Source organism: Pristiophorus japonicus, chromosome 6 (genome assembly GCF_044704955.1).
Source record: "Pristiophorus japonicus isolate sPriJap1 chromosome 6, sPriJap1.hap1, whole genome shotgun sequence".
NCBI lineage: Eukaryota > Metazoa > Chordata > Chondrichthyes > Pristiophoridae > Pristiophorus > Pristiophorus japonicus.
The window spans coordinates 182,429,150-182,443,855 of record NC_091982.1 but is presented as its reverse complement, the minus strand read 5'-3'; the positions used below and the strand labels follow the sequence as shown (position 1 = coordinate 182,443,855).

At 41.4% G+C, this 14,706-nt stretch overlaps 1 protein-coding gene across 3 annotated transcripts in view; it reads right to left on the bottom strand.

Moving 5' to 3' along the window:
* LOC139265901 (arf-GAP with coiled-coil, ANK repeat and PH domain-containing protein 2-like) overlaps positions 1-14,706 on the bottom strand; it is a 174,191-nt gene that overhangs the window by 74,078 nt on the left and 85,407 nt on the right. For all 3 annotated transcript variants that reach the window (XR_011593649.1, XM_070883467.1, XM_070883468.1), the window contains exons 5-6: positions 10,723-10,781; positions 952-1,135 (exon numbers count right to left, since the gene is read on the bottom strand). Coding sequence is in view for 2 of the 3 variants with exons in the window: in XM_070883467.1 (XP_070739568.1) it covers positions 952-1,135; positions 10,723-10,781 (243 nt within the window). In the remaining variant the exon portion in view is untranslated. The remainder of the gene's footprint in view (positions 1-951; positions 1,136-10,722; positions 10,782-14,706) is intronic.

Sequence of the window (14,706 nt, the reverse complement as noted above, 5' to 3'; positions counted from 1 at the left end):
ATTCTACATATTAACTCCCAGATATTTTTCTTAAGGCATGATTCCTGAGGTTTGGATTCTACATAGGGCTATCCAGTGCCATTAAATCTTTCTCGGGCAAAAAAAGTGACAAGGGTACAACTGAGAAGTGTCCAATGCCTATGATTAGGGGAGTAGATTTGTTGACAGGGGATTTCCTTGATTTATTTTTGTTTTCTGCTTCATATAAAATACCAAAGCTTGTTTTAAATACATATATGCACACAATTAATAGAGACATGTGGAATATTTGTTGAATGTGGGAATAATTGCCATTTTTCAGAGGACAGGTGAACATAAAATCAGAGACACACAATACAAGATGTTGCATGGAAGCAATACTGTATATTTTTCAATGTGAATTAAATTAACTCATTGTATGTTTAGATTCCAAAATATAAAGCTTCATCAACATTACCTCAGGAGAGATTGTGTGCCTTTAAAACATATCAGGACAAATTTGACAGACAAGGGCAATGTGTGTACAAGTTCAAATAAATCAATTTAATTTTAGATTAGAAAATTGTTTTGTACTGATCTACTTAATATTTTAGCTTACTGCCTAAAGAATTTGAAAAAAATACCAAAAGGTGCAAAACAAAGCAGCAGTGTTGGTGGACGGAGGCCCCCTCATTTGCTATACTGCACGTAGAGAAATCTGCACGGTGGACAGCAGACCATATTCAGTTGGGATGATATCCCACATATCAATTTGATTTTCAGTATTTGCAACACGACTGATTTTTACTTTGAACAGGCAATGTTGTGAATGGCATAATTTCACCAAGTTTCAGTGCCAACTTGTATTTTTTTGTTGCAATCTCACTAAACATTAAAGAAAAAAATAATTTAAAGAACATTGGTGCTGAATAATTGAAAATAAATTAGATACTTTAACAAGTCCAATCCTCTAAATTAGGAGTGAGGTTTTACCTGCAGAACATAGTCCAGTGCTATATGCCGAAAGCATTTGCGTGTTGCTGTTAGGATGTTGGTAGCCTCTTCCATTTCATGCTGCTTATTTCTTTGAACTTGAGCATTTTTCACCAATGCATTTTCTTTCTCTTCACTGACCTTGTCAAACTGTTTTTTCGCATCTTTAAATTTTCTAAGATCCCTGAAAAAGATATAGAAAGAACTTACATTTATACATCACTTTTCATGACCCCAGGACATCATAAGATGCTTCAAAACTTTTGAACTATAGCCATTGTTGTAATGTGGGGAAACAAAACAGTCAACTTGCACACTGCAAAGTCCCACAAACAGCAATGAGATAAATGACCAACTAATCTGCTGTAGTGGTGTCAAAATATTTTTCATTGCAACAGAAACACAAACTATCTGTCTACTGAGCAAACAAATTTAGGGGCATTCTGATGTCATTTCTTCACAAATTCTTACTAGAATCAAAAAAGGCTTCAAATGCATTAAGGAATTAAGTCATGAGTTATAAATGCATAAGGCACGCTGAAGTCAATTATCAATTACCAGTTTAAAGCTGATAATCAAATTATTTAAAAAAAAATCATCTTAATACAGAGAAATGCAAGTGAATAGATTGGGGGAGAAAAACAAGGAATGGGAATATAAGGTCAATGAAACAGAGTAGAAGAGACACCTGGATTGCAAATACCTATTTCTTTGAAAATACAAGTGCAAGAAGATAAAATCTTTTCTTTTAAATTAAAAAGGCCAATAGCAGGATAAGTGGAAGAGTTAAGAGGTGATGGTTAATTTGTACAATGCACTGTTTAGCATACTCTGTGCAACTTTGGCTACCCATCATGGAAAGTACATTAAAACTATAGACAGTATACAAAGTGCATTCACCAGGATGACACTAGGGATGAGCAATTCTAATTATGTGTAGAGACTTGAAATGCTGGGACCATTTCCACTGGAGCAGAGAAGGCCATGACAAGATTTAAAAGACCTCTTTAAAACTATGAAGGGGTCTGAGAAGGTGAATTGGAAAAAGACGTAAATTAGGGACACTTAAGGGACTTGCATAAGGGGGCTTTATATGCAGCACTCCTTATTTTCAAAACAGCTATTGTATGTACAGAAAACCGGCTAAGTTAAATATCCTGGGATAGGCTGCAACTCCTGCAACATTCATTCTTTTTTTTGCCCTCACCTGGGATCGTGCGTAATTCTGGAGCCCTGCCATCCTGATCCTGGTATCTGCTACGTTGGCAGACTGCACAGGGCAATGTGACAGCTGTAGAGGCGGAGTGCCTGGGAGTTCCCAGATAAATTGTGTGTGTGGGGGGGGGGGGGGGGGGGGGGGGCGGGTGGGAGAAGAGGGAGGGGGAGTGTGTTAATGTCCTGCAGATTCCCTGCCAAGGACGATCTCCCTCCATGTGCTGCAGCTGCTGACGTTTGACGTATTGAGGGAGTGGGCAGAGAACTTTTAGCTGCTCATCAGTACCTGACATACTGGTGGAGTAGGGTTGCCAATTCTGGTTGGAAGCAATCCTGGAGGTTTGACCATGACATCAGCTCACTTGACTTCTACAAATGTTATTAGATACACCTTATAAAAGTTTGGATTCATTGTAGTTGAGAATCTTTATTTGTGGCAGCAGCTGTGGTGCAAGAAGTTCAAAAAATCAAGAAGCCACCTGTGCGCAGGGAGACGGGAAACCAAGAGGGGGGAAAATGGGGAAACCATTCCCTCCATCCCTCATCTCTCCCCCTGCCCCAAGCCCCCCTCCTGCCTATTCCTTTCAGCCCTCATTTTGCCTATTTCCTTCAGCCCCCATGTTTCCCCATTCTCTCCCCACCACCCCCCTAGCTCTCGACTATTTCAGGGTTCCCAACCTCAGGCAGTTCCCAGCATGTGTGTAATGGATATCTCTTTACCCAGCATCCAGTGGCAGAGAAACTCCTCTATCCCTGGGATAGAGCTGTGAAAACATTCAATCCCAGAGATTGAGCAGCTCCTCTGCCCTTATGTATTCTGGATAAAAAGATTGCCATTACACAAGAGCTGTTTTTTTTTCCACCCGCCTCACACTTAACTGTGACTGGTCTTTCAAGTTTTAATTGGACTTGGTGCATTGAAGGCTGTCCGTAGTTCATAATTTGAGCATGCCCGTGATTTCAAGGTGCAGCTTGTATCTATTCCAATGCAAGTTATTTAGGACCGTCAATAAGTGTCTGTTTGTACACGTTTCACTGTATTTCTGCTGGTTGAGGAGTCAGTGAGGAAGGATCTATTTCAAATCATTACCAAGTCAGAAGAGCGGTTAGGAGGCACTAGAATACTGAATGCTTTGTTCGAGGGAGTAGTTGAGCAAGAAACTATTACATAACTTGAGGGAAAAGTGGACAAACATTTAAACATAATAGGAGCAGGAGTAGGCCCTACGGCCCATCGAGCCTGCTCCAAACCTGAAGCAGCCGGAAGGATACAAAGATACACGGCTATAGGGAAAGAGCAGGGCAACATGACTTAGTTTTTGATTGCTCGAGCAAAGAACCAGCACATAAGCAGCTGATAGTAATGAGAATGCTGTAGCTCCGTGTTCTAAACTTCTATGGTCCGGTCATTAAAATTCACAAAGCTACGGAAATCAATTATTTTAATTTCCTCATGAGTTGCATCATAGCTATTCCAATGGAAAATGATACCAGTGGTCAGGGGATGTATTTACTCAGGTGTTTCCTATGTCATCCAGTTGGGTGCACTCACCTGGTTCCGCTCTTATCTACCTAATCGTAGCCAGAGAATCACCTGCAATGGCTTCTCTTCCCACCCCCGCATCATTACCTCTGGTGTCCCCCAAGGATTTATCCTTGCCCCCTTCCTCATCTACATGTTGCCCCTTGGCGACATTATCCGAAAACAGTCAGTTTCTACATGTACGCTGATGACACCCAGCTCTTCCTCACTACCACTTCTCTTGACAAACCCCCCCACCAGTCTCTAAATTGTCAGACTGCCTGTCCAACATCCAGTTCTGGATGAGCAGAAATTTTCTTCAGTTGAATATTGGGAAGACCGAAGCCATTGTTTTCGGTCCCCGCCACAACTCCACTCCCTAGCCAATGACTCCATTCCTCTCCCCAACTTCTGTGAGGTTGAGCCAGACAGTTTGCAACTGTGGTGTCATATTTGAGCCGGAAATGAGATTTCGACCACGTCTGCAGCATAACCAAGATCGCCTATTTCCACCTCCGTAACATCGCCCGTCTCTGCCCTTGCCTCAGCTCAGCTGCTGCTGAAGCCCTCTTCCATGCCTTTGTTCTCTCTAGACTTGACTATTCCAGCGCACTCCTGGCTGGCCTCCCCCATTATACCCTACGGACATAGCCACATAACAGAAGAACATGAGAAACAGGAGCAGGCCATTTGGCCCCTCATGCCTGCTACGCCATTCAATATCATGGCTGATCTGATCTGATCGATCTTCAACCCCACTTTCCTGCCCGCTCCCCATAACCCTCGACTCCCCGATTGTTCAAAAATCTGTCTATCTCCACCTTCAATATATTCAATGACCCAGCCTCCACAGCTCTCTGGGGTAGAGAATTCCAAAGATTCACAACCCTCAGAAGAAATTCCTCATCTCCATTTTAAATATGCCAATCCTCTATCCATGTTAATATATTACCTCCAACCTTATTCTGAAACTATGCCCCCTAGTTCTAGATTCCCCCACGAGGGGAAACATCCTTTCTGCATCTACCCTGTCAAGCCCCCTCAATCTTATACGTTTTAATAAGGTCACCTCTCATTCTTCTAAACGCCAATGAGTATAGTCCCAACCTGCTCAACCATTCTTCGTAAGACAACCCCTTCATCTCAGGAATCAACCTTGTGAATCTTCTCTGAACTGCCTCCAATGCAAGTATATCCCTCCTTAAATGAGACCAAAACTGTACACAGTACTCCAGGTGTGGTCTCACAAACACCCTGTACAGTTGGAGCAAGATTCCCCTACTTTTATACTCCATAATTCAGAGACCATGGTCCAGAACTTAAAGAAGGGTAACTTTGAAGGTATGAGGCATGAATTGGCTAAGATAGATTGGCTAATGATACTTAAGGGGTTGACTGTGGATGGGCAATGGCAGACATTTAGAGAACGCATGGATGAATTACAACAATTGTACATTCCTGTCTGGCGTAAAAATAAAAAAGGGAAGGTGGCTCAACCGTGGCTATCTAGGGAAATCAGGGATAGTATTAAAGCCAAGGAAATGGCATACAAATTGGCCAGAAATAGCAGCGAACCTGGGGACTGGGAGAAATTTAGAACTCAGCAGAGGAGGACAAAGGGTTTGATTAGGGCAGGGAAAATGGAGTACGAGAAGAAGCTTGCAGGGAACATTAAGGCGGATTGCAAAAGTTTCTATAGGTATGTAAAGAGAAAAAGGTTAGTAAAGACAAACGTAGGTCCCCTGCAGTCAGAATCAGGGGAAGTCATAACGGGGAACAAAGAAATGGCAGACCAATTGAACAAGTACTTTGGTTCAGTATTCACTAAGGAGGACACAAACAACCTTCCGGATATAAAAGTGGTCAGAGGGTCTAGTAAGGAGGAGGAACTGAGGGAAATCTTTATTAGTCGGGAAATTGTGTTGGGGAAATTGATGGGATTGAAGGCCGATAAATCCCCAGGGCCTGATGGACTGCATCCCAGAGTACTTAAGGAGGTGGCCTTGGAAATAGCGGATGCATTGACAGTCATTTTCCAACATTCCATTGACTCTGGATCAGTTCCTATCGAGTGGAGGGTAGCCAATGTAACCCCACTTTTTAAAAAAGGAGGGAGAGAGAAAGCAGGGAATTATAGACCGGTCAGCCTGACCTCAGTAGTGGGTAAAATGATAGAATCAATTATTAAGGATGTCATAGCAGCGCATTTGGAAAATGGTGACATGATAGGTCCAAGTCAGCATGGATTTGTGAAAGGGAGATCATGCTTGACAAATCTTCTGGAATTTTTTGAGGATGTTTCCAATAAAGTGGACAAAGGAGTACCAGTTGATGTGGTATATTTGGACTTTCAGAAGGCTTTCGACAAGGTCCCACACAGGAGATTAATGTGCAAAGTTAAAGCACATGGGATTGGGGGTAGTGTGCTGACGTGGATTGAGAACTGGTTGTCAGACAGGAAGCAAAGAGTAGGAGTAAATGGGTACTTTTCGGAATGGCAGGCAGTGACTAGTGGGGTACCGCAGGGTTCTGTGCTGGGGCCCCAGTTGTTTACATTGTACATTAATGATTTAGACGAGGGGATTAAATGTAGTATCTCCAAATTTGCGGATGACACTAAGTTGGGTGGCAGCGTGAGCTGCGAGGAGGATGCTATGAGGCTGCAGAATGACTGGGATAGGTTAGGTGAGTGGGCAAATGCGTGGCAGATGAAGTATAATGTGGATAAATGTGAGGTTATCCACTTTGGTGGTAAAAACAGAGAGACAGACTATTATCTGAATGGTGACAGATTAGGAAAAGGGAAGGTGCAACGAGACCTGGGTGTCATGGTACATCAGTCATTGAAGGTTGGCATGCAGGTACAGCAGGCGGTTAAGAAGGCAAATGGCATGTTGGCCTTCATAGCGAGGGGATTTCAGTACAGGGGCAGGGAGGTGTTGCTACAGTTGTACAGGGCCTTGGTGAGGCCACACCTGGAGTATTGTGTACAGTTTTGGTCTCCTAACTTGAGGAAGGACATTCTTGCTATTGAGGGAGTGCAGCGAAGATTCACCAGACTGATTCCCGGGATGGCGGGACTGACCTATCAAGAAAGACTGGATCAACTGGGCTTGTATTCACTGGAGTTCAGAAGAGTGAGAGGGGACCTCATAGAAACGTTTAAAATTCTGATGGGTTTGGACAGGTTGGATGCAGGAAGAATGTTCCCAATGTTGGGGAAGTCCAGAACCAGGGGTCACAGTCTAAGGATAAGGGGTAAGCCATTTAGGACCGAGATAAGGAGAAACTTCTTCACCCAGAGTGGTGAACCTGTGGAATTCTCTACCACAGAAAGTAGTTGAGGCCAATTCACTAAATATATTCAAAAGGGAGTTAGATGAAGTCCTTGCTACTCGGGGGATCAAGGGGTATGGCGTGAAAGCAGGAAGGGGGTACTGAAGTTTCATGTTCAGCCATGAACTCATTGAATGGCGGTGCAGGCTAGAAGGGCTGAATGGCCTGCTCCTACACCTATTTTCTTTGTTTCTATCCCTTTTGCAATAAAGGCCAACATTCTATTTGCCTTCCTAATTACTTGCTGTACCTGTGTGCTAACCTTTTGTGTTTCATGCACAAGGACCCCCAGATCCCTCTGCACCACAGCATTTTGTAGTCTCCATTTAAATTAGTTTGCTTTTTTATTCTTCCTACCTCACATTTGCCCACATTATACTCCATTTGCCAAATATTTGCCCACTCACTTAACCTGTCTATATCCCTTTACAGATTCTTTGCATCCTCTTCACAACTTGCTTTCCCACTATCTTTGTATCAGCAGCAAATTTGGCTTCATTACACTCAGTCCCTTCATCCCAGTCATTAATATAGATTAATATAGATTGTAAATAGTTAAAGCCCCAGCACTGATCCCTGTGGCACTCCGCTAGTTAGTTTGCCAATCTGAAAATGACATTTATCCCTACTCTTTTTTCTGTTAGTTAGCCAATCCTCTATCCATGTTAATATATTACCCTTAACCCCATGAGCTCTTATCTTGTGCAGTAACCTTTTATTGGCACCTTATCGAATGCCTTCTGGAAATCCAAATACACTACATCTACTGGTTTCCCTTTATCCAGCCTGCTCGTTACATCCTCAAATAACTCTAGCAAATTTGTCAAACATGATTTCCCTTTCATAAAACCATGCTGGCTCAAAATGTCCTGCTACTACTTCCTTAATAATGGACTCCAGCATTTTCCCAATGACAGATGTTAGGCGAACTGGTCTATAGATTCCTGCTTTCTGTCTCCTCCCTTTCTTGAATAGGGGTGTTACATTTGTGGTTTTCCAATCCACTGTGACCTGTCCAGAATCCAGGAAATTTTGGTAGATTACAACCAATGCATCCACAATCTCTGTAGCCACTTCTTTTAAGACCCTAGGATGCAAGCCATCAGGTCCAGGGGATTGGCCACCTTCAGTCCCATTAGTTTGCCTAATACTTTTTCCTCTAGAGAGAGTGATTGTTTTAAGTTCCCCTTCCCTATAGCCCCTTGATTATCTATTATTATTGAGATGCTTTTAGTGTCTTCTACCATGAAGACCAATACAAAATATTTGAAGTCTCTGCCATTTCTCTGTTCGCCATTATTAATTCCCCAGTCTCATCCTCTAAGGGACCAATGTTTACCTTAGCTACTCTCTTCCTTTTTATATACCTGATATTGGTATATTTGATACCATCCTCAACTTCGTTAAGTTAGCTACGAATGGTTCATCCTTCTCGAGTCTTTCTTTCTCACTGGAATATATCTTTGCTGAGAGTTATGAAATATCTCCTTAAATGTCTGTCACTGTTTATCTACTGTCTTACCCTTTAATCTATTTTCCCAGTCCACTTTAGCCAACTGTCTTCATACCTTTGTAATTGCCTTTCAGTAAGTTCAGGACACTAGTTTGAGACCCACGTTTCTCACCCTCAAACCGAATTTGAAATTCTAACATGCTATGATCACTCTTCCCAAGAGGATCCTTTACTATGAGATTAATTAATCCCATCTCATTACCAGATCTAAAATAGCCTGCTCCCACAACATATTGTTCTAAGAAACCATCCCGAATACACTATGAAATCGTCCTTGGGGCTACCCTTGCCAAATTGATTTGTCCAATCTATAAGAAGATTTAAATCACCCATGATTATTGCCGTACCTTTCTTACAAGCCTCCATTATTTCTTAATTTATACTCTGTCCTACAGTGTAACTACTGTTAGGGGGCCAATAGACTACTCCCACAAGGTGACTTCTTTCCCTTATTATTTCTTATCTCCACCCTAACTGATTCTACATCTTGACCTTCTGAGCCAATATAATTTCTCACTTCTACACTGATCTCATTCTTTATTAAAAGAGCTACTCCACCTCCTTTTCCTTTCTGCCTATCCTTCCAAAATGTCAAATACACCTGAATATTCAGTTTCCAGCCTTGGTCACCTTGCAACCACATCTCTGTAATGGTTATCAGATCATACCCGTTTACTTCTATTTGTGCCATCAACTCATCTATCTTGTTACGAATGCTGCATGCATTCAGACAAAGAGCTTTTAATTTGTATTTTTGTCTTTTTACCATTTTTCCATTCTCTACGTAAACTAGAGGTGATCCAAAACTCAGATACTCGCACCAAATCCTGCTCACCCATCACCTCTGTGCTCACTGACCTACATTGGCAACCGGTTATGCAACGCATCGATTTCAAAATTCTCATCCATGTTTTCAAATCCCTCCATGACCTTGCCCCTCCCTATCTCTAATCTTTTTCAACCTCACAATCCTACAAGATGTCTGTTCTCCTCAAATTCTGCCCTCTTGAGCATCCCTCATTATAAATGCTCAACCATCGATGGCCGTGCTTTCAGTTGTTTGGGCCCTAATCTCTGGAACTCCCTCCCTAAACCTCTCTACATCGCTTTCCTCCTTTAAGACGCTCCTTAACACCTACCTCTTTAACCAAACTTTTGGTTATCTGCCATAATTTCTTATGTGGCTTGGTGTCAAATTTATCTCTTAACTTGTAACACTGCTGTGAAGCGCCTTGGGACGTTTTACTACATTAAAGGCACTATATTAAAAAAAGTTGTTGTTGTTGCGTGGCTCAGTGTCCAAGTTTATGTCTCAATACTCCTGTGAAGCGCCTTGGGACATTTCACTAAGTTAGAGATGCTATATGAATACATGTTGTTGTTAACTTATTTGTATGCTCAATGGAGTAGTGATTGGAGTAAATCCTGTGTCAAACAGGCTGCTGAATTGTATGAATATTAAAACATTTTACAAGATCATTCAGCCAGGACACTTGAGCAGCAGACTGAGGTTCAACCAGGTTTAGGAAGCAGCATTGCTTGGCTCACACCACTTGACTCTCAGACAACTTCAATGCATGTCTCAAATCTTTTTCTCATATTTTTCAAAAATGTCTACAGGAGCAAGCAGCCAAACAGGTCAAGGGTATGCCCATAGGGAATGTTATAACTATTACTAAGCAGCATTTTAATGGTGGTAATCAGTGGAAACTGTTTCAGACGGATTTTCCTACATGAAACAAAATTCATTTATGTACCACTAATGCACCGAAAATGGAGAGAAGATTGACCCCACTATGTTCAATTTATAGACATTATGTTTACTATTTTAGGCATCTAAATTCAGTTTTGTGAAGTAATGATTTGTCAACTTTAAAGTTAAACCAACATTTATTGCCCCGTGTCTGAAAATAAGCAAGTTCACCTAAATCACTGTTCACAGCATCAACTTTTGTGCACATACCCATGTCGAGTCAGTGATAACTGTATAAGATATATTCCATTAGCATAAACTTATTCTGTTTCTTCCCTATTGACATGCTACTAATTTAGAAATAGTATATAGCAGTCCCAGTTTCAGTAGATTTTTGTACTTAACATTTTTAATCTATTCTGCTGTGTGTCTACTCATTTGACCTCGCTTCATGATCAAAGGATATGTAATAAGAACAAAAAAGGTGCCTACTCTTTAACAAATGTCTGAAGCTGCAACTTGATCGATCTTTGGGCTTGGTCAAACAGAATCTGAAATAGAAAAATAAAATATTTTACAATTAATAGAGGCGAGGGCTACTATACCTTAATTATTTCATCAATGGAAGCACTCTCGGTGCATGTTCCAGTGCAATTTTCTATTCATGGTTTGCATTTTCTCTTCCAACAGCATTTTATTCTCCAGCTACTAAAATATAATGTTGATTTGAAGAGAAATTACATCTATGTTTGTTCTCATACATTAAGTGTATTAACCCTAATTATATGATTTTTTAAATTGCAATAGTATTTGCAACAGCCCTATTCAATTACTGCATCTCCAAATTTTGGCTATTTTTCTTGAAAAGAATTATCCATTATCATCAATCCCGATGGATTGTAGTTCAAGTACAAGCCATCTTAAAGGATGTTTTCTGCGTACCCCTCAGCCTTACATAAAGTACAATTCATACTTCTGTCAACCTTAATAATGTTTACTGTACTATATTTAACAAAATATGAATTCCTTGTATAGCAATAAACTGATTAAAATCAAAGTAAACGGTGAGGTGTTGTTGATTGCTCAAAGTACATTTTTGCCACAGCCACATAAAGGCCTTGGTTTCCAGTTAATTTTCAGAAACAAAATATGGCTTAATTCTATAGTTATGCAACGTGCTTTTTAAAACTATGTGTCGCAAATAGTTGACCACCTGTAGATTACAAAAGAACTGGAAATTAAACTAAAAGCCGTACTTTTAAAATCCTGTATGTAGGAAATGTTATTCAAGTTCAACAGTAAATCACTAAACATCATTGCAAATAGGGAATTCCATAATGGTTTATTCCTCTCTTCCCCGCCCAATCCCTTCAATTTTTACTCTTCCTTCCCTAAAAGAATCGATAAATGCTGGGAGACAGTCACCCTTCAGGCATCTCGTCCAAGTGGTCATTCTTCAAATTAAAGTCTGGATGGCAAATATTAGCATCCACAAGGGCAGTGTATTCACAGCTAAACTGATTCTGTCTTCATCTGACATCTAAACACAGACTTTCCAACAAACATCATTGGCAAGCAATCAGAAGGGGGACCCTGTTATTTTCTTCTTTAGTGCATGGACTCTGCAGCTAACTATTGCCACCCCAGTTAAAATTGTGTACGGAATACAGAGATTCAAATCTGGGACCTTCTGAAATGTATGGATCAGTTACAAGCTATCTTTACCAAATGAGAAATTGAGGGATCCATCCCACCTTCCCCAAAAGGATGAGGTCCTTTACTCCAACTTTCTCCCTTCTCAAGCTGACATGTAGTTCCACAAATGGTAGGGTCCTGCAATACTACATATTCTTCACATAAGTCCCAGACAGTATTCATCAATAGGTTAATCAATCATGAGGTAATTCCAGTTGTGCCTGAACCAGTGGTTTTTCAGCACACAATGCGATCATGGACAATCAGGAGGGGAAAAACCTGTAGCCCAGGGACAGAGACACCAATTTTATTGATGTCTCTGCCAGGTGGTGCAATGCCACACTGCACAATTCACCTGCCTATACAACAACAACTTGCATTTATAAAGCATCTTTAGCATAGTAAAACGTCCCAAGGCATTTCACAGGAAAGATGAACAAAATGTGACACCGAAGCACAAAGAAATGTTGGGACAGGTCTAGGTTTTAAGGAGCATCTTAAAGGAGAAGAAAGATGTAGAGAGGCTGAGAGGTTTAGGGAGGGAGTTCCAGAGCTTAGGGCCTAGACAGCTGAAGGCACTGCTGCCAATAGTACAACGATGAAATTTGGCGATGCACAAGTAGTGAGAATTGGAGGAACGCAGATATCTCGGACAGTTGTGGAGGAGGTGACAGAGATAGGGAGGGGTGAAGCCATGGAGGAATTGGAAAACAATGATGAGAATTTTTAAATTGAGGCAATGCCAGATTGGGAGCCAACGTAGATCAGTGAGCACAGGATTGATAGGTGAACAGGACTTGATGCGAGTTAGAATACGGGCAGCAGCGTTTTCGATGAGCTCAAGTTTACAGAGGGTGCAAGATGGGAGACCAACCAGGAAAGCATTGGAATAGTTGAGTCTAAAAGGTAACCAACACATGGATAAGGTTTTCAGCAGCAGACGAGCAGAGGCAGAGGCAGAGAGGGGAGATGTTAGAGGTGGAAATAGGTGATCTTAATGATGGAGGGGGCATGTGGTCAAAAGCTCATCTCGGGGTCAAATAAAACACAGGTTGCGAATAGTCTGGTTCAGCCTCAGACAGTGGGCAGGCAGGAGGATGGAGTCAGTGGCTAAGGAATGGAGCTTGTGCGGAGACCAAAGACAATGACTTCGGTCTTCCCATTATTTATTTCTGCTCATCCAATACTGGATATCAGACAAATCACAGGCAGTGGAAGGGTTGAGAAAGGTGGTGGTGTGGTAGAGCTGGTTGTCGTCAGCATACACATGGAACCTGATGAGATGTTTTGGATGATATCGCCGAGGGGCAGCATCTAGATGAGAATTGGGAAGGTGATAAGGTTAGATCCTTGGGGTCTCTAGATCATGGTCATTAAAGGGTTTGATATTATGTTTTGAAGTTAGTTGTCCCAACTAGTTGTAGTTCTACATATCTCCCTGGATTTACCCAGTTTAATCTGCAGATTGATCACTGAACTAATGTCACTCCTCATTAAAACACTCGACCAGCCCGTTGGACGGCCACATTGTTCGCATGTCTAACACAAGACTCCCAAAGCAAGCGCTCTACTCTGAATTCCTACACAGCAAGCGAGCCCCAGATGGGCAGAGGAAATGTTTCAAGGACACCCTCAAAGCCTCCTTGATAAAGTGCAACATCCCCACAGACACCTGGGAGTCCCTGGCCAAAGACCATCCTAAGTGGAGGAAGAGCATCCGGGAGGGCGCTGACCACCTCGAGTCTCGTCACCGAGAGTATGCAGAAAGCAAGCGCAGGCAGCGGAAGGAGCATGTGGCAAAACAGACTCCCCACCCACCCTTTCCTCCAACGACTGTCCCACCTGCAACAGAGACTAATTCCCATATTCCCAGTGAGTACAGTCACTTGAGAATTCACTTTTGAAGTGGAAGCAAGTCTTCCTCGATTTCGAGGGACTGCCTATGATGATGATGTCTCTCAAAATATTTGATCAAAGATCTAGAAAAATTATTAGTTATGATTATGACTTCCTGAAGCAATCTATTGCTCCATGTTAACATGCATTGTGCACTATAGCCACTGAAATTCACAAACTTAATTAACAAAAAAATTATGCACATATTAAACATTCTTTTATATCTAATATTTGAATATCACAAATCTGCACTGTGTTACTCTGACTTTATGTTTTTGTTCTCGGATCCACAAAAACACTGATTAGCACCAGCTGGCAGCGGTGTCAAACTGGTCCTTTCAATTGTCGATTCCCATTGTAGATTTTATGGATAGCTGTATTTTTTAAACTGTGTATGTCCCTCATCTTTTATTTGCACTTCTTCACAGCATTCTAGCTGAAATTCAACAATGGAAGTGCAAAGGTGTAAAAATGCAAATAAAATTGAAGAACTAACGAATCACTTTGTAAGAGTGACATAAATCAGAGTAAATCATTATCCTCCCACAACACCTGAACACTATAAATTGCCCTCATGTTCGAGTTGATGCAGAAGACTGCACTGTTCAATTTATTATGGGCAGGGCAAAATATTTTGGATGAAATTCAACTAACATATCATCCTCTTTATAAATTCACTGGCTGTATACACTCTAAATACAAAGTCTAGTATTAATTTAATTAAATAGAACAAAGCTATATAGGGATGACAGTGCAGGTGATGTGCCGCAACTGCAGTATATGGGAGTTTGTGGAGTACTGTGATCCCAGACAAGCACGTTTGCAGTAAGTGCCTGCATCTTGAGGAACTTCAAGAGTTGTTGAGCTGAATTCTGAGGTGCAGAC